This window comes from Myotis nattereri (genome assembly GCF_964212035.1).
Source record: "Myotis nattereri genome assembly, chromosome: 8".
Lineage (NCBI taxonomy): Eukaryota > Metazoa > Chordata > Mammalia > Chiroptera > Vespertilionidae > Myotis > Myotis nattereri.
The window spans coordinates 93,941,983-93,969,831 of record NC_138083.1 but is presented as its reverse complement, the minus strand read 5'-3'; the positions used below and the strand labels follow the sequence as shown (position 1 = coordinate 93,969,831).

At 52.9% G+C, this 27,849-nt stretch overlaps 1 protein-coding gene across 2 annotated transcripts; it reads left to right on the top strand.

Moving 5' to 3' along the window:
- Positions 1–123: 123 nt before the first annotated feature.
- On the top strand, positions 124–27,797 carry IMPACT (impact RWD domain protein). 2 transcript variants are annotated; one of them, XM_081097907.1, is made up of 12 exons: positions 289–468; positions 4,044–4,172; positions 5,431–5,483; positions 7,093–7,155; positions 12,107–12,192; positions 15,403–15,525; positions 17,339–17,362; positions 19,508–19,605; positions 20,965–21,038; positions 22,804–22,894; positions 24,142–24,276; positions 25,164–27,787. In XM_081097907.1, the coding sequence occupies exons 1-12, from the start codon at positions 433–435 to the stop codon at positions 25,230–25,232; spliced, it is 981 nt and encodes a 326-aa protein (XP_080954033.1). In that variant the 5' UTR covers positions 289–432; the 3' UTR covers positions 25,233–27,787. The 2 variants fall into 2 exon arrangements, with proteins under 2 accessions (XP_080954034.1, XP_080954033.1); XM_081097908.1 differs by lacking the exon at positions 17,339–17,362 and having other exon boundaries at positions 124–468; positions 25,164–27,797.
- Positions 27,798–27,849: the final 52 nt, after the last annotated feature.

Genomic DNA, 27,849 nt, shown 5'->3' with positions numbered 1-27,849 from the left:
CGCCCGGGACCCAAAGGAAAGCGGGGGTGGGGGGGTGGGGGGGGCGCCCCGAATCGGGCAAACGCCCTCCCCGTTGTCGGGCGCGGGGCGAGCCGGCCCGGGAAGCGGTCCAGCCCCGACCGGAAGCGGCGGAAGCGGAGCCCCGTCCTTCCCGGCCCGCGGGGACGGCCACGTGGGCAGCGGAGCGCGGGCGGCGGCTCCCGGAGGCGCGGAGGGTCCCGCTCGCCGCTCGGGACGGACAGGCGGAGGGAGAGGAAGGGGGGAGGGGGGCGGCCAAAGACCCCGCGGGACCCCGACCACCGGGAACCGGCCCGCAACCCGGAAGCAGATGCGGCTGCGGTTCCGGTCGGGCCCCCGCACCGGCTCCGCGCTCCGCCCGCGCTCGCTCTGCGCCCCGGACCCGGACCCGGACCCGGACCCGCGCTGTGGCCGATGGCGGAAGGGGACGCCGGCAGCGACCAGAGGCAGGTGAGCCTGAGCGCCCTCCCCCCGCCCCCAGTCCCTCCCAGCCTCCCCCGCGACCCGGCCGCCCCGCGGTTCTGCGCCCCTTCCCGTCGCCGCCGGGTCACCTGGACGAGCCGCTGGTTTGGGCCCCGGGAGACGGACCGGACCATCCTGGCTCCCCGGCCCCCCTCCCACCCCGCGCGGAGACTCCCGTCCTTCCCCGAACCCGGGGGCGGGGGGTGGGGGGATTGGGGAGGTGTCTCCGAACTGTTTTTTTTTAAATTAAATCTTTATTGTTCAGATTATTACATTTGTTCCTCTTTTTCCCCCCATAACTCCCCTCCTCCCAGTTCCCGCCCCACCCTCCGCCCTCACTCCCCAACCACTGTCCTCATCCATAGGTGCACGATTTTTGTCCAGTCTCTTCCCACATCTCCCACACCCCTTTCCCCCCCAAGAATAGTCAGTCCATCCCCTTTCTATGTCCCTGATTCTATTATAATCACCAGTTCATTCTGTTCATCAGATTATTTATCCACTTGATTCTTAGATTCACTTGTTGATAGATGCGTATTTGTTGTTCATAATTTGTATCTTTACCTTTTTCTTCTTCCTCTTCTTAAAGGATACCTTTCAGCATTTCATATAATCCTGGTTTGGTGGTGATGAACTCCTTTAGCTTTCCCTTATCTGTGAAGCTCTTTATCTGAGCTTCAATTCTGAATGATAGCTTTGCTGGGTAAAGTAATCTTGGTTGTAGGTTCTTGGTATTCATCACTTTGAATATTTCTTGCCACTCCCTTCTGGCCTGCAAAGTTTCTGTTGAGAAATCAGCTGACAGTCGTATGGGTAGTCCCTTGTAGGTAACTGACTTTCTTTCTCTTGTTGCTTTTAAGATTCTCTCTTTGTCTTTTGCTCTTGGCATTTTAATTATGATGTGTCTTGGTGTGGTCCTCTTTGGATTCCTTTTGTTTGGGGTTCCCTGTGCTTCCTGGACTTGTAAGTCTATTTCTTTCACCAGGTAGGGGAAGTTTTCTGTCATTATTTCTTCAAATAGGTTTTCAATATCTTGCTCTCTCTCTTCTTCTGGCACCCCTATAATTCTGATGTTGGTACGCTTGAAGCTGTCCCAGAGGCTCCTTACACTATCTTTGTATTTTTGGATTCTTTCTGCTTTTTGCTTTTCTGGTTGGGTGTTTTTTGCTTCTTCGTATTTCAAATCTTTGACTTGATTCTTGCGATCCTCTAGTCCAGTGGTTCTCAACTTTCTGGCCCTTTAAATACAGTCCCTCATGTTGTGACCCAACCATAAAATTATTTTTGTTGCTACTTCATAACTGTAATGTTGCTACTGTTATGAATCGTCATGTAAATATCTGATATGCAGGATGGTCTTAGGCGACCCCTGTGAAAGGGTCGTTCGAATGCCAAAGGGGTCGCGACCCACAGGTTGAGAACCGCTGCTCTAGTCTGCTGTTGGGAGTCTGTATAATATTCTTTATTTCAGTCAGTGTATGCTTAATTTCTAGTTGGTCCTTTTTCATATCCTCCAGGGTTTGAAAGATTTATTGAGGTTCTCACTAAATTTATCGGTGGTTTCTAGAAAATTATTGAAAAACCTTATAACCGTGGTTTTGAACTCTATATCCGGTCATTTGCTTTCCTCCATTTCTGCCATTTGTGACCTGTTTCTTTGTCTCCGCATTTTTTTATGCTTCCCTGTGTTGATAGAGTGGCTTTCTGTGCTCGGTGTCCTATAGGGCCCAGTGGCTCAATCCCCAATTACCTGAGGTGGACACTCTTGGTGCACCCCCTTGTGGTCTTTGTGCACAGTATTGTTGTAGTTAAGCCTTGATTGTTGCTGGTATCACTAGGAGGAATTGACCTCCAGGCCGATTGGCAGTGAGAATCAGCTGTGTCTACGGTGGGAGAACTTCTGTGCTGGAGACACCCTTCTGGGGCAAGACTTGATTCAGTGGGGCTTTGGTACTCACTGAGTCTGCCCCTGAGTGTGTCCCTTGTGGATCTGACGAGTTGTAATCTGGATGGTCCCAGTCTGACCACTGGGTACACTGGCTCTTGGATCTAAGGAGGTGCTAATTTAGCCTCTGCCTGAGGTTACACAGCAGGAGCTATGGAGAGATCTGCAGATTCCCCTTCCTTGTTTGGGGTTAGGAGGTGCCCAGATGAGGCTCAGCTGTGAAGCAATGCAAGCTGCTGTGGGGCCTTGGACCTTCTCTTGGAAGTTCTGGGTCTGTCTGGCCCAGCTGCAGTTTGTTAGGTAATTTTCAGATTGCAAAGGGCCGGGGCATTCATATGCAAAAGCCTCTGCGCACGGCTTGGGTGGGGCGGGGTCTCACGGAATCAACAGGGCGGAGCAAACAGCTATGGCTGATCCTCAGCCCTGCCCTAAGGGGCCCCGCGTCTCAGTGTCCCAGTAATCGCTGCAAGCACCTCTGAGGGAAAGCCACCCTCGAGTTCCGAGTTCTGCCTGCTGCCAGACAGTCCAGTTTCTTCCCGTATGAGTCTGGGTCCCCAGAAACTCGCCCGGAACTGGAGTCAGGGCTGTCGGGAGCTTTTGTCTCCCTCTTGATTGAAAAAGACAGCCACGTCCTCAGTTGCCAGCCCTTTCCACGTGCGCCTCTGTACCTCTGCACTTTACTTCCGCACCTCCTCTGAGTCTCAGTGTGCTTTTCTCTTTCCTTTTAGTTGTAGAATTTCCACTCGGCCAGCCTTCCTGTGGTTCTGGGTGATGTCCGTTTTGTCCTTTAGTTGTATTGTTGAAGTGGTTGTGCGCGGCAGCGATTTCTGGTGTTTACCTATGCCGCCATGTTGGTTCCTCCTCTGAACCCTTTTGATCCCTCCCCCCTCCTGCCCAGATCCAACCCGGGAAACGGAAAATGGCGGGAGGAGGCGAGCCCCGGGGGAAGCGCTCCCGCTGACCATGGGAAGGGCGCGGGTGCGGATCCACCCTCCCGCCCGTGGGTGGGGGTGCACTTGGTTCCCAGGGTGGCCACTGCTTGGCGTGGAGCAGCCACGTGGCCCCTGACCCCCGACCCCTCAGGCCATCCCAAGGGGAAGGCTGACCAGCCAACAAGAATGGTCATCAGTGTCCACGCCCCACCCCCACCCCAACCCACACTCACACCCACACTCACACCCATACCCACATCCTCACCCCCACCCCCACCCCCCCACCCACACCATCACCCACCCCACCCCCTCACCCCCTCACCCACCCCCACACCCTCACCCACACCCTCACCCACCCCCACCCCCCACACCCTCACCAACACCCACCCCCCACTCACACCCACACCCCCACCCATACCCCCATACACACCCTCACCCACACCTCCACCCACACCCCCTACCCACACCCTCATCCACCCCCTCACCCACCCTCCCACCCACACCCACACCCTCATCCACACTCACACTGTGTTGTTTTTTTAAAAATATATTTTGTTTATTGTTGATCGTGTGACAGGCGTCAGGCTGGTCCCGTTGAAGGCAGATGTCTTACACACCAACCGGGGAGGCGGGTTTCCAGCCTTAGGGCGTTTGGTTTGTTAGCCCCCCTTCCCCACTTCTCGCAGAATGAAGAGATCGAAGCCATGGCGGCCATCTACGGTGAGGAGTGGTGTGTCATCGACGACGGCGCCAAGATCTTCTGTATCAGGATCAGTGACGACATAGACAACCCCAAGTGGACGCTCTGCCTGCAGGTACCCCTTCTTTTCCTCCCCCTCCCCCTCCTCCCCCTCATCCTCCCTCCCCCTCCCCGCCCCCCCCGCCCCTGCAGCCGCGCCATTGACTCCAGGACCCACTGCTGTCGGGTCCCCCAGTGATGCTGCTTGTGCAACTTCTTTGAATTGTCTTTTTGTTGTTGGGTTTTGCTAACCATCGATGATCTAAACCTGTGAGTCATCACATCTCAGCTTGTGCTAAAGTCGTGCTTTGACGGATGGTCCCAGCTTTCTCTCAATTATCTAAGTCACGCGAGTGTCCTCCACGCGCCCTGCGCTGCGTGTCACGCCTCCTGCCCGTTTGGTGGGCGAGGAGTGGAGCTGGGAGAGAGCTGATGTTTAGGAGGAGGTTGGTGACTCGGCGGTTCCCAGCCTCGGCCCTCGTTTCTGTACCAACAGCCAGTGTGGTCAGGATAGATCAGCGAACGGATCGGCCTGGCTTCTGTCTTAGTGCTTGTCCTGTGATTGCTGCCTCCGTAGCCACGTAAGAGATGCCAAGTTGAGTTTTGTCGGTACAGTGGGGCCTTGACTTATGAGTGTCCCGACTAACGAGTTTTTCTAGATACGAACCGTCTCTTGGCCGATTTTTTGCTTTGAGTTGCGAGCTAAAATTCGGGTTACGAGCCAGCTTCAGATACCCCACCGCTAGTTGGCGCAGCGAACGTCACAGTGAACGCCACAACATCAGCCCAGCATCACGTGTCTCACTCGTTCACTGTTGATTTGACATACGAGTAATTTGAGTTATGAGCTCCATCACGGAACGAATTAAACTCGTAAGTCAAGGCCCCACTGTATTTGTTTTTGTAATAATACATTTTGCAAAGAGATCTCTGAGGTTCTCTAAGTGTTAGCTCATAATCTAATTAACAGGCTATAATAGCATTAAATATTCTTTTAGTATTTCTTCAGAAAAAATCTCCGGAACATGTTATAACGCCACTCCATTCACTTAGAGTTACAGTGTAACAACCCTATTTAAGTTTTTCTTTCCTTTCATCTTTATTTTCTAACGTTTGTTGTGTTTAAACTTTCTCTGCAAATAGTAAATTCCTTGTTAAAAATTCGGCCTCATCATTGGCGACGTCTTTAAAGTAGAAGCATGAACATGAGGCGGGAAGTCTCTCGAGACTTAGCCAAACAGTGTTCTGGTTTTGGAATCTGTCTGGCGACTGGCTTTAGAACGACACCCTTTTGAGCCATGACAGGTAAGCATTGTGTTTAAACTGCTCCGCAGGTGATGCTGCCGGACGGGTACCCGGGCACAGCGCCCCCCGTGTACCAGCTGAAGTAAGCTCTGTTTCTGTTTCTGGCTTTTTCAATTGTATCGTTTTTGCTTTAACGTCTCGGAAGTCAGCATAGTTTTATTTTACTTTAAACAGTTGCTTTGTTTGTTAGTTTATTTGTTCATTAGATTCCACCTATAAGTACAGTCACGTGGTGCCTGTCTTTCTCTGACTGTTTTATTCACTTAGTGTCATGCTCTCCAGTCCCTCCAAGGTAAGACGTCCTTCTTGCGGCTGAGTAGTATTCCATCCTGTAAATGTAGCTCTGTTTTCTACATTAAATTTTTATAAAAATCATCCTTTCCAAGGATTGTGTGTACAAAGTATCTTATCAGAATGTATATAGAAATTAATGCCTTTTGGGCTTGGTATAGAGCATTTAAATAAACTTAATTACATGAGAACATGGTGACGTGCGTCACTTACTGTTGTCCTAGAGATGGGGAAGGACCTTTAGACAAACTGGTATCTTGAAACCCCAACTGTAGCGCTCCTCCGGCCAAGCTCCGCCCCAGGTCCACCCGCGGGTCCTTGGCGTGCCTCGGCCTAGCCTGCCTCCAGGAATTACCCTAATGCCCCCAGGAATTACCCCTAATGCCTCCAGGAATTACCCTGGTGCGCCCAGGGCTCCTTTCCACCCTGCGTTGTTGAGGAACCGACCTCTTGGCGGCCAGAGCATAATCTGAGTTCCGTGAGCTGCTGACGTGCGTCACCTTGGCTTGACCTTGCCCCCTGTCCTTCTAGGAAGTTTAAACCTGGGAACAGAATTGAATTGAACCTCAAGGACTCAATTTTTTTGTTAATCCTCACCTGAGGATGTTTTCCATTGATTTTAGGGAGAGTGGAAGAGAGAGGGAAAGGCAGAGAGAAACGTCGATGTGAGCGACACACATCGATGGGTTGCCTCCTGCATGTGCCCTGACCAGGGCCCGGCCTGGGGAGGAGCCTGCATCTGAGGTCCGTGCCCTTGACCGGAATCGAATGTGGGACCCTTCCGTCCGCAGACCGACGCTCTATCCACTGAACCACACCTGCTAGGGCCAATGACTAAATTTTTACCTATCGGGGGATTGCGTTTCGTATGAGTGTTTTGAAACCATAGCTCTAACATTTGCTGTTAATAATGGGCCTGTACTGTTAAGCTTCTTTATTTATTAAAAACGATAGATGTAAGTATAGAATACTAGTAAACACTCGTGCCCTTTTCAGAAAACCTTAACATCTCTTACAGTCACGTGGCACCCGCCTGGTTTGTTACAGCTGTTCTGAGACGCCAGCTGGGGGGAGCTGGGGACCCGAGAGGGCGGCAGACCCCGGCACGTGTTCTGCCCCTGGCGTAAACGCCGCGGTCTCGTGGTGTCCCCTGAGCTCACCGCCTGGTAAACCACATTTAACGGGGTAACATTGGTGTTGGTTTCGTCGGGGTTTCCTGGGACGACTAAACGAGTTAATGCCAAAGGAGCGTTTTTGAACTGTATTAACTTAAGACGACATTTTAATGAAAATAATTTTTGAAAGTGAAACAAAACTAATTGGTGAGGTAAGCCATAATTTGCGTGTGAGTTGTAAACATAAGCCTTGAGTAATCTCTGCTTTCTTTCCTTCCATCGTAGTGCTCCTTGGCTTAAGGGGCAAGAACGGGCAGATCTGTCGAACAGCCTGGAGGAGATCTACATGTAAGTGACCGTGTGGCTCTTGTTGGAACTGGGATGTGGGGCCTTTACGTGAGCGAGGAGGGTGGCTTGCAGAGTCCTGGCAGGTGCTTACATAACTTTAATGCACATTCAGTGTCAGGCTGTGTTGAATGAGACGCGTAACACCGGAATCCTAAGCATCATTATTTATTAAACTAGTCATTTTAATAGGAATTTTCTTGTATTATGCCATAAGACTTAGGGCCTATTAAATATACTGTATTTTTTTGTTGTTGTTGTTAATTCTCACCCAAGGATATTTTTCCATTGATTTTTAGAGAGAATGGAAGGGAGAGAGAGAGGGAGAGGAGAGAGAAACATTGATGTGAGAGAGACACATCAATTGGTTGCCTCCTGCACGCACCCCAACCTGGGCCAGGGAACCTGCAACCGAGGTACGTGCCCTTGACTGGAATCGAACCCGGGACCCTTCAGTCTGCGGGCCAGCACTATCCACTGAGCAAGCTGGCTAGGGGTACTGTATTTTTTACTGTTCCATTCATTCAGCAAATAGCACGTGGCCGGCGTGTGCTAGTCCTGGATACACAGTTAGCAGAACCGGCCATGGCCCGTTCTCAGGGCGTCTAGAGTTTACTGGTGGGAGAAACATTACTTATGACATCGTAAAGTTAATGAGAAACTGCAGCTGTGGCGCAGAGGACATGGGTGTGCAGCGCTGATGAGGCCTGTGAGGAGGCAGACCTGCTGTGGGCGGGGGGGGGGGACTGACTAACAGCTGCGTCACGTGGGTGGAGGTTCTCTGGGGAGGCCATGCGTGTCTAGCGGCTCCGTGTTACCGGCTTGCACATCTCCAGGCACAAGGTGATGGTGGCGTGAAGGGGAGAGAGGCAGGGAGAGGGGCCTGTGGGGGTCACCTGGGGGAGGCGGGCCCCGCAGGGTCCGTGGGCCGAGTTACAGCTTGCTGCCCTCCTCCTGGTCCCAGGGCGGAGAAGGACGGTGTGGGATGCAGGACAGGGTTTCCTGTTTCTGTGTGAGGCTGATTGGCAGGGAGCAAGCAGAGATGTGGGTCAGAGAAGATGCGACTGTGGTTTGGGTTAATCGGAGTAGGAGGCCCTCCGTTGGGAGAACAGATGACGCTCAGTGGGAAGGTCGCTGTGTGTCCCAGGGCTGCCCTCCGGCAGCGGGAGCTCCCTCCCTGTGTGCGCCGGACCCGGCCAGGCCCTTTCCCTCCCAAATACTTAATGAAAAGTGTGTGATGCATTTCTTCCTGGTCCTCAGACTCACACTTGACTCCGGAAGGACGCAGCCTGGACATTCTGATAGGGGCGCCTCGCTTAGGGGTTCTGCTCCTCAGCATTCAAATGCCCGTCGTCTCCTCAGGGACACGGTTCCCTCCCCCACTGGCCACGCCCGCACTGGGGCCCTACACGCTTCCTCCTGCAGCTGTTGGCTCTGCCCATTTATCCTCCGTTAAAGTGGAGGAAGTCAGACGATGCAGATTGCCCACCATGGGTGACGTCCTTGCATTTCACTTTTCAGTTTTTACTCGGCCTCTGTAAGTTGGGGGGTGAACGCTCCCTCTTTCTGGAACATTTCCCACCCGTGGCTCCTGTCATGTCAGTCATATTCATCAGTTACACTCCTCTCCTCCCTGTGCACAGTGTCCTGCCTCTGCCTTCTCCACCCAGAAAGCACCCCTTTCCTCAGAGACACCCCACAGGGCACAGCTGCTGTCTCCTCGCAATGGACTGAGGCTTGGGCAGCATCAGGAGGACAAGGCCGTTGGTCCTCAGGATGGAACGTGGTCAGATGTGGTCGGACTGTCGTCCTTATGCAAAGCTCCCTGGCAGTGTTTTCACACGTTGGTCAAAATAGAAGGACGATTCGGTTTTTAAAAGTTCTGTGGGACAGCATTTAACCATCGTTTTCCATAAAAGTCCCAGCAGGGGCAGCAAGCAGAAAGCATCGGTGTTTGGGAAATGAAGCATGAGATCAATGTATGAATATAGTATTGAACGTTCATGTTTTCATGATGCTCTAAAGATGGTAACTGTCTGCATTTCCTATTGATTTAGCACCATTTTGAATGCCAAGGCTGATTTTTGCCGGACGGGAAGATGGATTCTAGTTTAGGGAGGTAAGAAGTCAGACACTAGCAGGTCCTCGTAGCGTTGATCGATTAGTTCCGGCCTGTGGGCGCTCTATTAGGAGTTTGGAAATTGAAAAGAAGAGCCGCAGCCCACTGTTGTGACATAATCGCGGAGAGGTCTGGCTCCAGTGCGGTGACAGCGTGTTAGAGGTGGTAGCAGCTCTCGCGCGCTCTGGGCACGCGGTGAGGCTGACAAGGAGGGTCCATGGCGACGGTGAGCTGTGTTTGCCAGGTAACCAGAGGGGCAGGCTCCCTGAGAGACAAGATGGCATCGGCTGCATCGTGCAGGCCTGGAGCCACTGGCGCCTCCAGTTTAGCAGTCCTTTCAGATGCAGGTGTAAACGAGGCAGGTGTGCGGGGAAGCGCCTGTGAGCTGGGGGGGGGGAAGTGTGGAGTGAGCTGAGGCGGGGAGTGTGGTGTGTGCTGGGAGGGAGTGTGGTGTGAGCTGGGGAGGAGTGTGGTGTGAGCTGGGGGGGAGTGGTGTGAGCTGGGGGAAGTGTGGTGGGAGCTGGGGGGGAGTGTGGTGTGAGCTGGGGGGGAGTGTGGTGTGAGCCGGGGTGAGTGTGGTGTGAGCTGGGGTGAGTGTGGTGTGAGCTGGGGAGGAGTGTGGTGTGAGCTGGGGGGGAGTGTGGTGTGAGCTGGGGCAGGGTGTGTGGTGTGAGTTGGGGTGAGTGTGGTGTGAGCTGGGGGGGAGTGTGGTGTGAGCTGGGGGGGAGTGTGGTGTGAGTTGGGGTGAGTGTGGTGTGAGTTGGGAGTGTGGTGTGAATTGGGGGGAGTGTGGTGTGAGCTGGGGGGAGTGTGGTGTGAGTTGGGAGTGTGGTGTGAGCTGGGGGGAGTGTGGTGTGAGTTGGGGGGGAGTGTGGAGTGAGATGGGTGTCCTGGTGCGCAGGGTGGCGGTGGAGAGCAGTCAGTGACTCTGAGGGAGGTGGTGGGGGCCTTTAAGGGACAGGGATGCCCGTGGGGAAGAATGTGCCTTAAAGAAATACTGACGGCTATAAGCGAGGCTTTGGTAATTGCGTAGATGTTGATTGATTTGCTTATATGTTTCTTTAAATATTTTACATGTGGGTATTTTGAATATATGACAACAATTATTCTAATAAAACCAAAAGTGAATGCCATTTAAAAATACTTACAACAGCCCTGGCCGGTGTGGCTCGGTTGGGTGGTGTCTATGCACCGAAAAGTTGCCGTTCGATTCCCGGTCAGGGCACCTGCCGGGCTTGGGGCTGGGTCCCTGGCAGGGGGCGTGCAGGAGGCAGCCCGTCCGTGTTTCAGTCTCACATGATGTTTCCCTCCCTCTCCCTCTCCCTTCCTTTCTCTTTAAAAACCAATTAAAAAGAAATACTTAGAACAGTTGGTGTTAAGAGAAAACGAAAGGGCTTGGATTTTTTAGGCAGTATTTGAATTGATGACGGTCTCTTTCAACAGCATTTCATTTAAAATCCAATGAGAGGGTGTTTCAAACCCTGCAGCTCCTCGCTGGGACGGGCGTTGAGTGTGGGTCTGACCAGCTCGCTCTCTGTTTGGCTGGGAAGCGCTTTGTCCACTTTTCCTGTGGAGCTGCTTTCCCGCCAGTTCGCTTCACGAGGAAAAGCAGGCGTCTCGCTCTGGTTCTCATGGACCCTCGGGGCGGAGGAGCCAGCAGGACGAGGACACAGCTTCTGTTTGTTCTGATTGGTTCCTGATTCTGACAGAGGCTTCCTGGCAAAAGTCTGAAAACCAAACCCTAGGGGATAGTTAGACGCTACGAACAAGCTATTGTCACGAGAAAGCACAGATGCACCCGGATAACAGTTAGAGCCACCGTCCCCCTCAGGCGGCCGCCCCTGGGGTGGCATGCTGGAGTCCAATGGCAGGAGTAACCTTCACTTGCCTCGGGAAACCGTTACGCTCATGACAGCGCCCTCCGCGGGCCTGGGGGGTCTTGCACACGCATTGGGCCTTCACTCTGTGCAGTTGCTATTCGCTGACCTGCTCGTGGACATGACCCTGACACACTTCTTCTCAGGGAGCCTGGGAGATGGACTTAGTGATCTGAGGCAGCCAGGCCATGTTTGGACCAAATGAACCACCTTGGGCAGGGGAGTATTTTGTCAAAAACAAAATCTATCCATATAAAAGGCCAATGTGCAAAGTGTCCCCTGGGGAGTTCAGCTGGGAGACCGGGAATTCGATGGCTCACTGTGGCGTGCGCTGACCACCAGGGGGCAGCGTGGAATGAAGGGAGGCCCCGGCCAGTAGCCGGAAGGCCCCGATTGGCACTGATCGCCGGCCAGGCCTAGGGACCCTAGCCGTGCAGAATCTTGTGCACCAGGCCTCTAGTGTGAATATAAAACTGTCGCATCGATTTGCTGTTCAGGCCTGTGAATTGGCCCCCTGAGGGAGTTCTCAAATGCTTTCATCCTTGGTGGGGATCAGCATGACCAGTGAGAAGCGCACCAAGGCGTGCTTTCAAATTGTTCAAAAAGTGTAGAAGGGCAAGCAGTGATCGGACAGTAATACTGAGAAGTTAAATCGCATGCACATCTATCTCACTCTCCAGTGGAAGTTCATACGTTTTCTTTCTCTTCTTTGGGTGCCACAGTTGTGCTTGTTTTAACTAAGAAATGTTAATTTTGGAGCCAGTGGGAATTTTTAATGTTGGTATAAACTGTATTAAATATTCATTCATAAATGTTACTAAAGCTCATGTCCCCATAAATTCCTCTGTAAAAGGCTTGGCTAGACACGTGTAATTTCTTAGATTGTAAAGATGTCTATTTTTTTGAATTTGAGAAGGAAATATTTTTAAATAACATTTTCCCCCTGAATTTTGTTCAGACAGAATATTGGTGAAAGTATTCTTTACCTGTGGGTGGAGAAAATAAGAGACGTCCTGATACAGAAGGCTCAGAGGGCAGAGCCAGGTAGGATGGAGAGAGACTATCAGTGCCGTTTTCTTTACCGTAACTGCATTGTCACATGCTGTTCTACTTGAGGTTTTTAATTACAGTCTGTATTCTGTTCTATGGTTTACATATAATATGTGTTTTCTGGAAAGTTCATTTACTCATGTAATTATGGTTCTTTGGTTTAATATAGTCTTATAGAAATATAATTTTATGGTTAAATAAAATTTATGGATCAAAAAAAAATCTCTTCTTTGATTATTGTTAAGGTAATATGTACCATGTAACATTCTTCATGAGTTATTAGACTATAAGCTAGACATTATGTTTATAGAAATGCTTATGGGAAAAAAACTGAAAAATATACTGACGGATAGTAAGGATATAAAAATTGACTTTGAAAATTGATTTTAAAAATTCAGTTGTAATTCACTTACCATATTATTCACCCTTTAAAACTGTGTAATTGGGTGGTTTTAGTGTATTTCATGGTTGTGCGGCTCTGACCGCTCTCTGATTTCAGGACATTGGAACGCTCACATTCTGCTCTGTTGCCGCTATCCTCTTATTGGGCCATTCAGTCTGTGACAACATGGGCATTCCTCACCTTTCCTACTCGCTCTGCTAATCTTTGCTTCACTTTCCACAAAGACCTCGAGAGGACAGTAACGATTTAACCCGACTCTTATTTCCAAATAGAGTTTTATTGTTATCACTGATAGAATCGCTTTCAGTTTGGAAAAATAGGGATAAAAAAAACCCACATTAGTTTATGACAGATGTTTGAGAAGGTCAGTACGGAGAACGAGTTACTCGGGCCTCCCTTGGGAAGGTCAGTACATACTGAAAGTCAGCATGTGCCTCTTTCCGGGGCATTTACTGTTTTCCTGCAGAAGCAAATGCCTTTACCGCTTCCTTTCAGCAGAGAAGTGAGTAGCGTGAGGCCATTCTGTCCACTGAGGATCTTCTCTGACGTACTTTCCTTAATGCTTTCTGCTCCGTAAACGAATGCACAGCATTTCAGGGCATCGAAGGGAAAAGTCATCTAAAAACAAAGCGGACTGTGCCAGCCCCCATCCTAGAGGTGGCGGGGAGGGGAGTGCAGGACAGGGGTGCCGCCCGTTAAAATGTGGGGCTCTAGAATTTTGGGATCACTCAACTCAGGAAACTTAAGAAATTATTGATCTTAAGATGTTTCCCCTTTTCCACCTTATTCATAACGTAGTCGGCCATGCTTCAGATGTTAAAGCCGTTGCTGTGTTCTGTATTCTCGTGGTTTTCAGGCATTTTGTTTGGGACGTTTGACCAGGAGCTGTTTGTAGATCACGCTGGGGGCGGGTCCTGAGGGCTGGGCCAGGCGGGGGTCAGGGGGCTTTCCTGCCCGGCTGCCCCGTGACAAGGGGTGTGTTTTGATTTCAATGTTAATCTTCAGGAGAAACTTACTATTTATTATTTCATATTGTTTTTTCTACTTTAGAAGCATTAAATTTTGAAATAATTGTATACAACTGTTAACAATTTTTTAAAATTTTGAGCTCATTTTAGACGCACAGGAAAATTGCAGAAACGATGCAAAGAGCATACCCCTCTCACCCTGCTCCCCCCACAACCTCAGACGCGACCTCGTGCCATTGTCCAGACCCGGAAGCTAACGGCCGAGGGTCCGCTAAGGAGCTGGCTCAGGTTTCACGGTTCTGACGCGAATGTCCTTCTGGCTCTTAGGGCCCCGACAGGACCCTGGTGCCTGTTTCCTCCTCTCTCCTGGCCTCTCAACGCTGCCTCCGTCTTCCTTTGACTTTTGTGACTTTCGATGACTTGACACTTTTGAAGAGAAGCGATTGCCTGTTTTCTAGAATGTTCCTCAACTTGGGTTTGTTTGTTACTTTCCCGATTGGAGTGGGATTGGGCACTCGGGCAGTCGTGCCACAGGAGTGACCCGGCGTCCTTCACAGCACGTTGTATCGAGGGGCTCATGGCATCGGCGTGCTTATTGTTGGTGATCTTGACCTTGACCCCTTGCCAGAGGTCAGCACTGCAGAGTCCCTGCTTTAGTCAAGGTTCTCTGGAGACAGAACCGATAGGAGGGGTGTGTGTGTGTGCGCGTGCGTGTGTGTCTGCACACGTGTGTGAATGTGTGTGCGTGCGTGTGTGCGTGAGTGAGCGCGTGTGTGTGCGCACACATGTGTGAATGTGAGTGTGTGAGTGCGCGCGCGCGTGTGTGCGTGCATGTGTGTGTTTAAAAACAAGAGCGAGAGAAGGAGAAAGAGGTGCGGAGAGAGGGAGAGAGGGGGAGAGTGGTTTATTTTAAGGACCTGGCTCACCATTCTGGAGTCTGGCAAGTCCCAGACCCGCAGGGCAGGCTGGGCCCAGGCAGGACTTGGCGCGGCAGCTCGTCTGCAGGGGCCGTCCCGAAGCTCCCTGTGCCAGCCGGTCCCCCTCCCGCGAGGACCTGAGCTGGAGGAGGCGGCTCACTGTCGGGCACGTCTGCTTCCTGAGCGTCTGCTCGGAGTGAGAATTCCTCCCGGAAAGGCCTCTACAGGAGCAGCTAGAACAGAGCTTGACCAGGTTCCAGGTCCTGTGGCCAAGCCAACGGGAGTGAAACTTACCATCGAGCCCATGGGAGGGACGCTGTGGAGATGGGGTGTCCGTCCCCCTCCAACGCCCCTCGTGGTGTAAGCGCTCACGGGGTGTCTGTCAGCAGCACTGATGGCAGCTGGCAAGCGTTTTCCTGCTGCGGGTGGACCCCGTCCTCCTGCCTTCGTCCCTCGGGACCCTCTGAGGAGGGCGGTCTCCTCCATGTGTTGCGCTGATTTCTGTCACTGCAGCCCGCATGTCCCTGCAGCCGTGTGTCCCTGCGGCCCACGTGTCCCTGCAGCCGCGTGTCCCTGCAGCCCGTGTGTCTCTGCAGCTGCGTGTCCCTGCAGCCGGGGCTAAGCTCTCGCGCTGCCATTGCTGTTGCTGACGGTCCCGGGGGCGGGTCCCGTGCACCTTGGAGAAGCTCGCGTGTCTCTGAGCAGCTTAAACCTCTGGAATCACAGACGACCCCACGGCCCCTGGTGTCCTAGGCCCGGCCCTGGGATCAGCGAGTGGCTGAGGCCTGATTCCTTCCCCTGAAGGACGTGCTTAGAGCCCACGAGGCAGTTTTTAAGTGTCATTTCTGACTTCCTTGTAGAGCACTCGCGTGTCTCCTGTCCCGCGGGCATCACTCGCGTGTCTCCTGTCCTGCAGGCCCAGAGGTGAAGAAGAAGACGGAGGAGGAAGATGTGGAGAGTGAAGACGATGTCCTCGTGGCGTTCCAGCCTGAGACTCCGGGGCGAGCGCTGGGCTTCGACGTCAGTGAGAGTCAGACAGGTACGAGGCGCTGACGAGCTGTGTCTCTAGACCAGTGATGGCGAACCTCTGAGCTCAGCGTCTCAGCATTTTGAAAAACCCTAACTTAACTCTGGTGCCGTGTCACATACAGAAATTTTTTGATATTTGCAAACATAATAAAACAAAGACATAATTTTGATATTTATTTTCTATATTTAAATGCCATTTAACAAAGAAAAATCAACCAAAAAAATGAGTTCGCGTGTCACCTCTGACACGCGTGTCATAGGCTCGCCATCACTGCTCTAGACGGTGGACGGTGATACTGGGAGTGGTTTGGGGGTCGGGCAGACGTGTAGTGAGCCCGCAGGTGTTGGGGAGTAGTTATCAATATGCAGGGAAATGCGGTGTGTCTTTCCCGACTGCTGGTCGTCTGGTGCTGGCTGGCCTGTCAGGTGGGGAGGAAGAAAGCAGGAAATTCTTTTCTCTTCTCTGGAGTTTGGATCGTGATGGGAGATGGGAACTAAGGAAAGCTGTGTTTTTAATTCACGTTTCAATTCACACACGTTTTTCTGCTTTGAAGTTCTCAGCGGCCTCCTGCCATCTCAGCGTTACATTTTGGTAAAACTCACAGAATAAATGTCCTCATTGGAAGCGCAGCCACTGAATGAAGCCTAAATGCCTTTAAGGTTATAGCTTCTGCGTAAGCAAATTTCTCCATAATCTAGTATGAAAGGAGAATCAGCTGTATGTTAACATCAGAAAGCATGTTCCCTTTCAGTATTTTTTTTTAAATATATTTTATTGATTTTTTACAGAGAGGAAGGGAGAGAGATAGAGAGTTAGAAACATCGATGAGAGAGAAACATCGATCAGCCGCCTCCTGCACATCTCCTACTGGGGATATGCCTGCAACCCAGGTACATACCCTTGACCGGAATCGAACCTGGAACCCTTCAGTCCACAGGCCGACGCTCTATCCACTGAGCCAAACCGGTTTCGGCCCCTTTCAGTATTTTAAGATATATTTGTACTGATTTCAGAGCAGAAGGGAGAGGGAGAGAGAGAGAGAAACATCAACGATGAGAGAGAACCACGGATCGGTTGCCTCCTGCACACCCCACACTGGGGAGCGGGCCTGCAACCTGGCATGTGCCACGACCGGGAATCGAACCGTGACCTCCTGGTTCATAGGTCGACCCTCACCCACTGAGCCACACAGGCCGGGCCCTTTTAGTATTTTACATTTTTGAGCGAATGGTCCATTTCCTCAATCCCTTATAGAAGCTCGATTGACCAAAGGGAGCACCGTTCTCCGAAGGCCAGGTGTCCTGTGCCCTCACACCGCGGTCTCGAACCCGTGCCGGGAGCGTCTCAGGCTCTCCCGCTGCCTCGGGACCAGTAGGGACGGAGAGGAAGGGAGAGGGGAGGGCCCAGGACTCCCCCGGCTCCGACCAGCGTGGCTCCTGCTTCGTTCAGTCACGTCTTCGTGAACTTGCCATCAGGTTTCCTTTGGGAAACAGGACCCCCCGTGAGAAGAGTGACAGTCGCAGGCACAGCGCACGGCAGCCGGTGCACAGAGACCCGGTGCTGCGCTAGGACAGGCCGCCCTCCACCGGACGGGACGTCGGCAGCAGAGCAGCCGGGGAAGCTGGTCTGTGCTCGTCCGGCCACGACCAGCGTGGTGGATTTCGGGGCTGTTTACAGCCACCCTGAAACACGTTCACAGGTGTTAGCTGAAGTAGTTCACTGACTGCCAGGCAAACTGACTTGGTGAGATTCAACCAAGTGGCTAGAAGTGGGGACACATTTTAATTCTTCTTTCCCGAATAACTTTCCATCCTAAATGCAGCCGGTACAGCAGCCAGGGTGGCTGGTAAGTTTCTCTCTCTCTCTTAATTGAATGTATTGGGGTGACATTGGTTAATAACATTGTGTGGGTTTTAGGGGTACAGTTCTGTGACTGAGCGTCATCTCTATGTTGTATGGTGTGTTCTCCACCCCAAGTCAAGTCTCCTCCCATCACCATTGTCCCCCTTCGCCCTCTCCTGCCCCCTTCCCCCCGGTTCTCATCAGACGGGGGGCAGGTTAGTGGCTCTTAAACTTGTTTAAGAGTCAGAGTAGCTGGAAATGATGACACCCCGTGGAACACCAGTTTGGCATGTTATTGATATACTAGTGCACGAAATTTGTGCACTGGGTGTGTGTGTGGTGGGGAGAGTGTCCCTCAGCCCAGCCTACCCCCTCTCACATACTGAGAGCCCTCAGGCGTTGACCCCCATCACCCTCCGATCACCTGATCGGCCCCTTGCCCAGGCCTGACGCCTCCGCCAGAGGTGTCAGGCTTGGACAGGGGACCCCCATCTCCCCCCGATCACTGGCTCTGGCCCCCGCCCAGGCCTGAGGCCTCTGGCCCAGGAATCATGCCTGGGCAGGGGACCCCCATCTCCCTCTGATTGCTTGCTCCACCCCCCGCCCAAGCCTGACGCCTCTGACCCAGGCTTCAGGCCTGGGCAAGGGGACCATCATATCCTCCCAATCCCCGGCTCCGCCCCCCACCCAGGCCTGATGCCTCAGCCAGAGGAGTTGACCCTCATCACCCTCCGATCACCAATCACCGGATCGGCCCCTTCACCAGGCCTGAGGCCTCCGGCAGAGGTGTCAGGCCTGGGCAGGGGACCCCCAGCTCCCCGCGGTTGCAGGCTCCGCCCCTGCCCAGGCCTGACACCTCTGGCCTAGGCGTCCGGCCCGGGCAGCGGGGACCTGCAGTGGCAGCGGGGGGTGCCGTGATCGTGGGCTTTGCTTTAGGCCCAGGCAAGGGACCCCTAGCTCCTGGGACTGCCAGCTTCGACCGTGCCCAGCTCCCATCGCTGGCTCCACCCCTACTTCCTGCTATCACTGTCCAGGGCGGCAAAGGCACCTGATTCTCTGATCATGGCTGGGGGGCAGGGCAAAGGCGGCCCTAGGGCCGCCTTTGCCCTGCCCCCCAGCTCTTAGCTCCCCCCTGGGTTTCCGATCACTGTCAGTGGCAGGGGGCTTCTTCCTGCTTTCCCTTTCGCCTCCCTGCATTGTGCCTACATATGCAAATTAGCCGCCAATCTTAGTTGGCAGTTAACTGCCAATCTTAGTTGGCAGTTAATTTGCATATAGCCCTGATTAGCCAATGAAAAAGGTATCGCCGTACACCAATTACCATTTTTCTCTTTTATTAGTGTAGACTAGAGGCCCTCCCGCAGGGTCCCTTCACCTGGCCGGCGATCGTGGCCATCAGGGCTCTCACCCAGTCCTGATTGGGGCCGATTGGGGTCGGTGGCCAGGGAGGGACCACGGGAGGGGCTGCAGGTCGGCTCCAGGGTGTGTCCGGCCCCATCTCTCTCAGTCCCGATCAGCCAGACCCCAGCAGCAAGCTAACCTACCGGTCAGAGTATCTGCCCCCTGGTGGTCAGTGCACGTTACAGCGACCAGTCGGTCATCTACTAGGTCAGACACTTAGCATATTAGGCTTTTATAGCTATAGATTTAATTGAACGCTATGAAGTAGGAACAGTTTTATTAGCAGAAGACATTCCGTTATAGCTGTAAAACAGTGTCATAGGTTTCCCAGCCAGTGTCATTGTCCAGCAACAATAGAATGGATGAATGCGTTACCGTGTATTAGCAGCTGTCAGTGTTTTTGGTCTCAAGACCCTTTTAAACTCTTAAAAAGTAGTGGTGTCAACTTGTGCTGCTGCCACAGTCTGGGGTTGGAGCCCCGGCCCCCACTCTCACTGGTGACCTCTGGGTTCGATTCCCGCAGGTGAAGGTCACCAGACAGGTGAGTTTATATGCAATATATTGGGAGCCTTTTTACTTAACGTTGTAACTGAATTTAATGGGCAGCTGTGAATTGCTGTTGGGGTTGATTTGCCATACAACGTACATTTCTTTCCCAACTCTCCCCTCCACCCACACCATTGCCACTGTTTTAGATTTTGAATGTATGAATTTAAAAATAAAAGTAACCTCCTTCCTTAACTTACAGAAATGGAAGAGCTGCCGCCGATCGACCACGGCGTCCCCATCACCGACCGACGGAGCACCTTCCAGGCGCACCTGGCTCCCGTCGTCTGCCCCAAGCAGGTGGGCTGCTCGCGCCCTGGGGGAGGGGCGGGGGGGACGCTGTTTCACCAGCGCAATCCCAGCGAATGGGTTTGCAGCCACACCCTTGCTTTTACTGTTGTTTTCACGTAAGAGAAGCGATTCGCTCACCTTCCCGCCCCCCGTGCTGAGAATCTGCGGGAGGCGTTCCGTGTCCTCTGTCACTCTTTTAAATTGTATCTAAACGCTGCCTGGGGCTGACCCTTGTAATGGGTTTTCAAACAAACACCCATGTGGTGCTGCAGAAATTACTACGTTTCATAGTGAAAAAGAATTACGTGAGCCCTGCCCAGGGCTCCCCTGGTTGGAGCCTCATCCTGTGCACCAGGAGGTTGTGGGTTTGATTCCGGTCCAGGCCCCTGTGGGACAGCCCTCCAGCCGGCGGAGCCTCGCCAGCCAGGCCCGAACCTTCCTCTTCGATGCCTCTGCTGGGGCTGTGGGTGAAACACATTGGGATTCAGATCAACATTACTACACGGGACCCACTCACACTGAGGTTATGTGTGATTGACCTGAAGTTGCGATTGAACTGAGCGTCTTTATTTTCATGTGCCAACCTGGCCCCTCCGCACACACCGTGCCTCCGAGCGGGCGGCTGCTTCCTGCCCCTCTTCCCTTTGGACACAGAAATGACCACGTCTCTCAAAGTCTCGCTCACGTCACTCCCCGTGGCCGTGCAGGAGCCCCAGAGAGCGTCCTGGTTTATAGGCTGTGGGTCACACCATCACGGTGCATCTATCATCCCAGATGCATAAATTCGGTAAACTTTTAGAGCTCATTTTTTGAAATTCTCGTATTTACATGTAGCATTCTCTACACGGGGAAACATGTCCCTGTTTAAGTATGAGGCATGGTGAGTGCTCAAGTATTTTTCTGAGAATTGGTGTTTAGAAACTGGGTCTGTCATGTTTATTCCGTCGTGAGCACCGGTCTCTGCCCTGAATGAGGAGGAAACTTGGAAGTGGCCTTCTCGGCTGTAGAAGATTCTTTTTTTAAAAAAATATATATTTTATTGGTTTTTTACAGAAAGAAAGGGAGAGGGATAGTTAGAAACATCGATGAGAGAGAAACATCGATCAGCTGCCTCCTGCACACCCCCCTACTGGGGATGTGCCCGCAACCAAGGTACATGCCCTTGACTGGAATCGAACCTGGGACCCTTCAGTCCGCAGGGCGACGCTCTATCCACTGAGCCAAACTGGCTAGGGCTGTAGAAGATTCTTTACGTAACTTCTATGCCACCCGCAGGGCTTACATCAGCTTTAAGATGTTTCCTAGTGTTTGTTTATAGAGAGAGTGAAATGTGCACATTTGTTTATTCATGTCACTGCTGTTTTTAAGGTGAAAATGGTTCTTGCCAAATTACATGAGAACAAGAAAATCGCTAGCGCCACCCACAACATCTACGCATACCGGTGAGTGAGCACGCCTCCAGGAGCATGTGGTTCGTAAAGACGGGAGAAACGTGCATGACTGTAAACAATAATAACTATCATGTATTCTTCCCATTACAAAAGCAATCATTTGTAGAATATTCAGAAACTGCAGAAAAGAAAAAAAATCAGAGGGGAAATCAGCTATTTTCTACCATTAAATGCAACCAATAGTACATGATACATTTTCTGTCCTTTCTGTGCAAAGTTTATCTTTTTAATGCTTTGCCCTAGTACCACATTTTTTCTTAATGTACAAAAACAAATTTCCATGTTGTTTACATTGCTTTGTGAACATTATTTTAATGTTTGACTAATAGTTGTCTGAGGTTGCAAACTACATTTTATTTAACTGTTTCCTGTTGGTTTTAGTTTTTCCTGTTTCTTTCTTTTTTTAAAAAATATATATTTTATTGGCTTTTTACAGAGAGGAAGGGAGAGGGATAGAGAGTTAGAAACATCGATGAGAGAAAAACATCGATCAGCTGCCTCCTGCACACCCCCCACTGGGGATGTGCCCGCAACCAAGGTATATGCCCTTGACCGGAATCGAACCTGGGACCCTTCAGTCCGCAGGCCGATGCTCTATCCACTGAGCCAAACCGGTTAGGGCAGTTTCTCCTGTTTCATTATCTATGCTATATAATAAAAGAGTAACATCCAAATTAACCATCCCTCTGCTATGCCCATAAGCCATGACCACCAGCCAATCAGGAGTGAGTATGCAAATTAACCCAACTAAGATAGCAGCAGCCAGGGAACTGGAGCGAGCAGGAGGCTTGGGTTGCCCCCGGCGATGGAGGAAGCCAAGCTTCCCACCTGCCCTGGCTGGCCCTGGGCTCCGCTCAAGACTACAAAGTTTTAATTATAGAAGATAAATAAATCCCAGAAAAAAGAAAAAAAGGAGATGCTGGGAGCTTGGGTCGCCGGGGGGCGTGGCCATCCCGAAAACGGCCATCAGCCCCTCATCCAGGCTGGCCAGGCACCCCAGCAGGACTCCCCCACCCTGAAGGGGCTGTGGGCAGCCTGAAAATGGCCCTCAGCCCCTCACCCAGGCTGACCACACCCCCATGGGGTGAGGGTCCCCGCTAGGGGACTTGGCCAGCTTGCCAACAGCCATCAGCCCCTCACCCAGGCTGACCAGGCACCCTAGCAGGACCCCCCACCCTGAAGGGGGTGTGGCCAGCCTGAAAATGGCCCTCAGCCCCTCACCCAGGCTTGCCAGGCACCCCAATGGAACCCCCACCCTGATCCAGGACACCCTTCAGGGCAAACCAGCCGGCCCTCACCCGTGCACCAGGCCTCTATCCTATATAGTAAAAGGGTAATATGCAAACTGACCCTAACAGCAGAACGACTGGGAATGACTGGTCATTATGACACACACTGACCACCAGGGGGCAGACGCTCAATGTAGGAGCTGCCCCCTAGTGGTCAGTGTGCTCCCACAGCTAACCTCCTGCCGTCAGCTAACCTCCCGCGGTCCCTCCCCCCTACTGGCCAGCCCTGATCAGCCCCGATCGCCAGCCAAGCCAAGGGACCCCACCCGTGCACGAATCCGTGCACTTGGCCTCTAGTTATAGAGAAGAGCCGTGAACGTACCAGATGGTGAATAATAGTGAACACACACCTAGTGTAGTTCAAGAAGGGTTTTCAGAAACAGATATGCTGGTTTTGGAAGTAAATTGCAACTCATACGAAGTGTTTTGAGGTTTTGAGGTGTGAGCGCTGTTGTGTGTGTTTCTAGAATATTCTGTGAGGACAAGCAGACCTTCCTGCAGGACTACGATGACGACGGGGAGACGGCGGCCGGCGGGCGCCTGCTGCACCTCATGGAGGTGGGTCCGTAGTTCCTGACCCCGTCCGGGACCTGAGCTCCCCAGCAGCACAGGGCTCCCTCCTGTGAGGTACCAGCCCTCGGGCGCTCTGAGCAGGCGTGCGGGCTCATTAGGAGTTCGTTTCTGAACGGTGACGAGAAGATGCCACCCCTGGGGGCAGGCAGAAGGCACAGGGCTAGTCCAGGCCTCGAGCTCCCAGCCCTTTCCTCGCGGCCACGGGAGATTGTCTGCAGCTGGGGGACCTTCTAGTTTTGTTTTCTGACACTTTCCTCCCTTTATTTTCATGTTCTGTCTGTGAAATTCCTGGAAGTTGGTCATCGGAGCTTCTGAATGGATCCAGGATCTTTCTTTCCTTGTGAAGTTGTCCATCTCGTTGCCTGGTGTTCCGAGACATGTTCTTGATGGTCTCCTAACATTTGTTTTAGCAACCATGCATTTAATCACATAATTATAACAGTTCCCCTCTGCTTTTCCTGTTTCCTGTTTTTCCTTTTTGGGGTGTGCTGTCTGGTTCCGTGGATGCAGTATCTCCTGCCATTTCCTGCGTCTGCGGATTCATGTTTGGTTTTTGGAGACGTCCTCACAGGGGTTGCTGGTCCGTTCGGCTGCTTATCTTGCGCTTTCCCGTTGGTGCGGCTGGACCGCCCCCTCCGTCTGTGATCGCCGACGGCCCGTTCTGAGGGGCTGTTCTCTCCCCAGGTGGTTGCGGCAGTGTCTTCCGCTCTTGTGTGAGGTTTGCTCACGCCCTGGAGGGGACTCTGCGTGGTCAGGCCTGCGGGCCAGTGGGCCTCGCCTTAGGGCGTGTTGGGCACACGTCAGGCCGAGGAAGACATGTGGGCAGCGCCAGCGAGGCCTCCGCAGCCCGTGCCCTCTGGCCTCTGTTTAGAAGCAGGTCCGTGTGGCCCCGGGTGAAGGCCCCAGACAGCTGTTCTGGTTGAAGTCGCCGAGAACTGGGACTCCCCCGCACGCCCGGGGCCGGTCTCCCCCGCACGCCCGGGGCCGGTCTCCCCCGCACGCCCGGGGCCGGTCCCCCCCGCACGCCCGGGGCCGGCGTTTGCAAGTTGAAGGCCGCGGAGCAGGCGTTCCTTTCCCAGGCCCCCTCCTGTCTGTCCCCTCCCGTCCCCTGGGCCGTCCGTCTCACTCGCCCCCTCAGTGCGTCCGCCGTGGGCGCCGGGGGCGCTTCTGCGCAGGGTCAGGGCCGCGGGGCTCACGCCGCACCCTCTCCTGTCCGGTCTGCCGAGACGCAGGTCCTGAACGTGCGGAACGTGCTGGTGGTGGTGTCGCGCTGGTACGGCGGCGTCCTGCTGGGGCCCGACCGCTTCAAGCACATCAACAACTGCGCCCGGAGCATCCTGGTGGAGAGGAGCTACGCGGGCTCGCCGGTGAGCGCCCCCCCCCCCCCACCCCACCCCCCCCCGCCGGGGCTGCCTCCGCCAGAGGACGTGCCCGGGCGGTCAGCATCCGGCCGGTGTCAGGACGCCTGGGCCGGGAGCCGCAGACAGGCCCCAGGCAGAACCCGGTGGCCGCCAGTGCAGACCGTGGGCGGCGACTTCCCTCCTGGACCCGCAGGTCAGACGCTCCCGGAGTTTACGGGGCCTCAGGCCGGTGGCTTCCACCCCCGCGGCCGGGCTGAGCCGTGCGCGACCTGGGTCCTCAGACGGCCACGGAACCCACATTCCTGTCACGGCTGCAGCTGCTCTCCCGGGCAGGCCTTTCGGGCCTCTTCCCTTGACGTTTGGAGGGTTTTTGTTTCATATTTTGTAACTACGTTCATTTCTATTGTTTTTAATCGCAGCTGCTTTACTTTAAAAAGCGGACACTAGCGCCCGGCCGCTGGCTCCGTGGTTGAGTGTCGACCCAGCACCAGGAGGTTCTGGTTCGATTCCCGGTCGGGGCACAGGCCCAGGTTCCGGCTCCACCCCCAGCAGGGGGCGTGCAGGAGGCGGCCGATCGATGTTTCTATCCCCCTCTCTTCCTCTCTCTCTAAAATCAATAACAATTTTTTAAAGAAGTGGACAATAGAATAATATTAAGATTATTTAAACATAAATCTATTAGGTAAATGAGTGTTTTCCTTGATTATTCTCGATTATTTTGTAAATGTATACACAGAGGGTAAACAGAAGTGCCGTGTAAAACAGAAGATGGTTCATATGGAAGTAGCTATACTTCCACGGTTGTACAGACTCTAGGGATTAGGTTTAAGGCTCCTAAGCCAGTAGCTTCGTGTACATGGGGGGAGACTACATTGATTTTATCTCTTTTCCAGGAGGAATCATCGAAGGCTTTGGGAAAGAACAAAAAAGTGAGAAAGGACAAGAAGAGGAGTGAACATTAACAGCCGATACGACTTAGCGGTCAGCTTACCTGTAATCAGACGCAGGCTCCTCACCCATCAGACGTCTGTGCAGGGAGGGGCCTGCAGCCCCGCAGCCATTCATCACGACACCAGCGTCATCTCCTCCCCTCGGTCATGTCATCCGCCAGCACCAGACCCTGTGAGCACCGTGCACGTGGCTTCGGCTGCGGACGACGCGCTGGAGCTTCACCACCAGTTCGCCCGCGAGGGAGGCAGCAGCTGCCGGGGCGGCGCCTGGACGGGCGCCTGGACGGGCGCCTCGGCCGCGTCAAGTGCCTTTGTCGGTGGGAGGCGGTCTCGGGGGGAGCGGCCGCGCCTGCTTCTCGTCGGGACGCGTTTTGCTGAGGGACACGCCTCGCCTGCTCTTCCGCTCGGAGAGGACTCGCTGAGGACGGACCTGGGAGCTCCCTCCGGTGGTTTCCGTCCTCAGCGTGTCGCCCCGCGGGTGGGCGAGGCGGGCGCGGGCCTGTCCCCGGCCGCCAGGTGCCGGTGCGACTGTCACACCTGTGCTGGCAGGAGTGTGTGCCTCAGTCCCTGTTGGTGACTGAATTTCAGAAAGCGGTTTTCACGCCTCTGCCTTTTGGTTTCATCCTCGTGATGGGAAGCGGTGCACATGGTGCCAGGAGCTCCTCCCGCCCCGAGATGTGTCCGTTCTGCTTCTTCAGCCGGAGTCCCTTTCCTGTGACCCCCACTGGGGAACGAGGCTGTGCTGGGCGCGAGGCTGGGGCTGACGAGGAGAGGGGACGGGAGAGGGAGAGACATCAGTGATGAGACAGAACCATGGCTCGGCCGCCTCCTGCGCGCCCCCCACTGGGGATGGAGTGTGCAACCCGGGCACATGCCCTTGACTGGAATCGAGCCTGGGACCCTTCAGTCTGCAGGCCGACGCTCTATCCACTGAGCCACACCGGCCAGGCCCTTACTTGGTGTTTTTAATAAGAGTAGCTTTCTGCTAGGATGGATTCTGAGAAATGAGATCTGAATTATATTTGTTGTACGTGTTTAATGTTGCCAGTTATCAATTGTCATCAGAGGGCGACATATATGTATTTAGGTAGAACACATCAAGTTCCATGAAAAATTCAGTATGTCCTATACTAACTTAAAAAAATTGAAGTTAAAAACTACCAGTTAGCATGAAGGTAATTTCACAATTTTGGCACAGAAGGCTGTGGTAGGGGCCATAAATCGGCATCGTGCTGCAGAGAAGTAACTGCGAGTCCATTGCTCTGTGCCACCAGATTGAATTTCTTTCTTGCTGATTTAGCTAATATTTCCTTAGGTCTTTTAGAAAACCTTTATTTCTGGGATCTCATTTTTCTTTAAAAGCAATCTTATTTTTGTTTCTTTCTACAGAATTATGAACCACATTTTCCTGACTAAGGCACCTCATTTCCTTGCCCCAGGCAGCTAGTTAATGAGAATCTCGGAGTCTCTGATTCTGGGCCTGAGTTATTTCACTGACTATGTGTATGGACCCCTCTCCAATAATCGTATCTGTTTTTCTCTATTTAAAAGTTTATCTTGAGTCCAGGCCGGTGTAGTTCAGTGGGTAGAGCGGCGGCCTGCGGACCAAAGGGCCCCGGGTTCGATTCCCATCAAGGGCACATGCCCGGGTTGCAGGCTCGGTCCAACGTGCAGGAGGCAGCTGATCAATGATTTCCTCTCTTCATTGATGTTTCTCTCCCTCTTCCTCCCCTTCCTCTCTGAAATCAATAAGAATATATTTTAAAAAATTTATCTCGAGTCCAGGCCAGTTTGGGTCAGTGGTCCTCGCACCGAAGGGTCAAGGGTTCGATTCCCAGTCAAGGGCACGTACCCGAGTTGTAGGTTCAGTCCCCACCCAGTATTGGGGCTCGTGCAGGAAACAATGATCGATCGATGTATCTCTCACATCCATGTTTCTCTCTCTCTCCCTCCTGCCCTCCCTTCATTCTCTCTGAAAACCAATGGGAAAAATATCCTCAGGTGAGGATTAACAAAAACATTTATCGCGATTAGGTTTTCAAATTCTCCAAGTCATTTTCTCTAGCCAGTCTGTGCGGCGGCGTATTTCATGGCACGTTGTACTAGTTGCAGGTATTCCCCTCGGGCCAGAGAGTAGGAGCAGGTGGCACCTGCATTTTAAATGGGAACCAGCGACTGTGGTTTGGAGGCGTGGACCACGAAACAGCCGGCGTGCAGAAAAGTTATCAAAGTGCTCACAGCGGGAAGAAGGGCAGGAGGCCGGGCTGAGTGTGGTGGGGGGGTGCTCACAGCGGGAAGAAGGGCAGGAGGCCGGGCTGTGCGTGGGGGGCGGGGGGGGGGCACTCCTGGTGCAGCTGTGTAGTCCCGTCCACTCCACGGTCTGGAGACAGCATTCGTCGCATTTGGTACGCGCATCTTCTATTTTTCCCTCTGCGTGATTTTGTACATATGCTATTTTTCTTTCCATAAAAATGGTATTAAACTGTACATACTGTTTTGTATCTGGATATTTCATATAGAAGTATATTGTTAACATTTTCCCATTTCAATAAATACTATTCTACGGCTTAGTTTCTCATGGCTGCATCCTGCTCTGCCTTCTGGGTTGTATCGTCAGTACTGGCTGGTC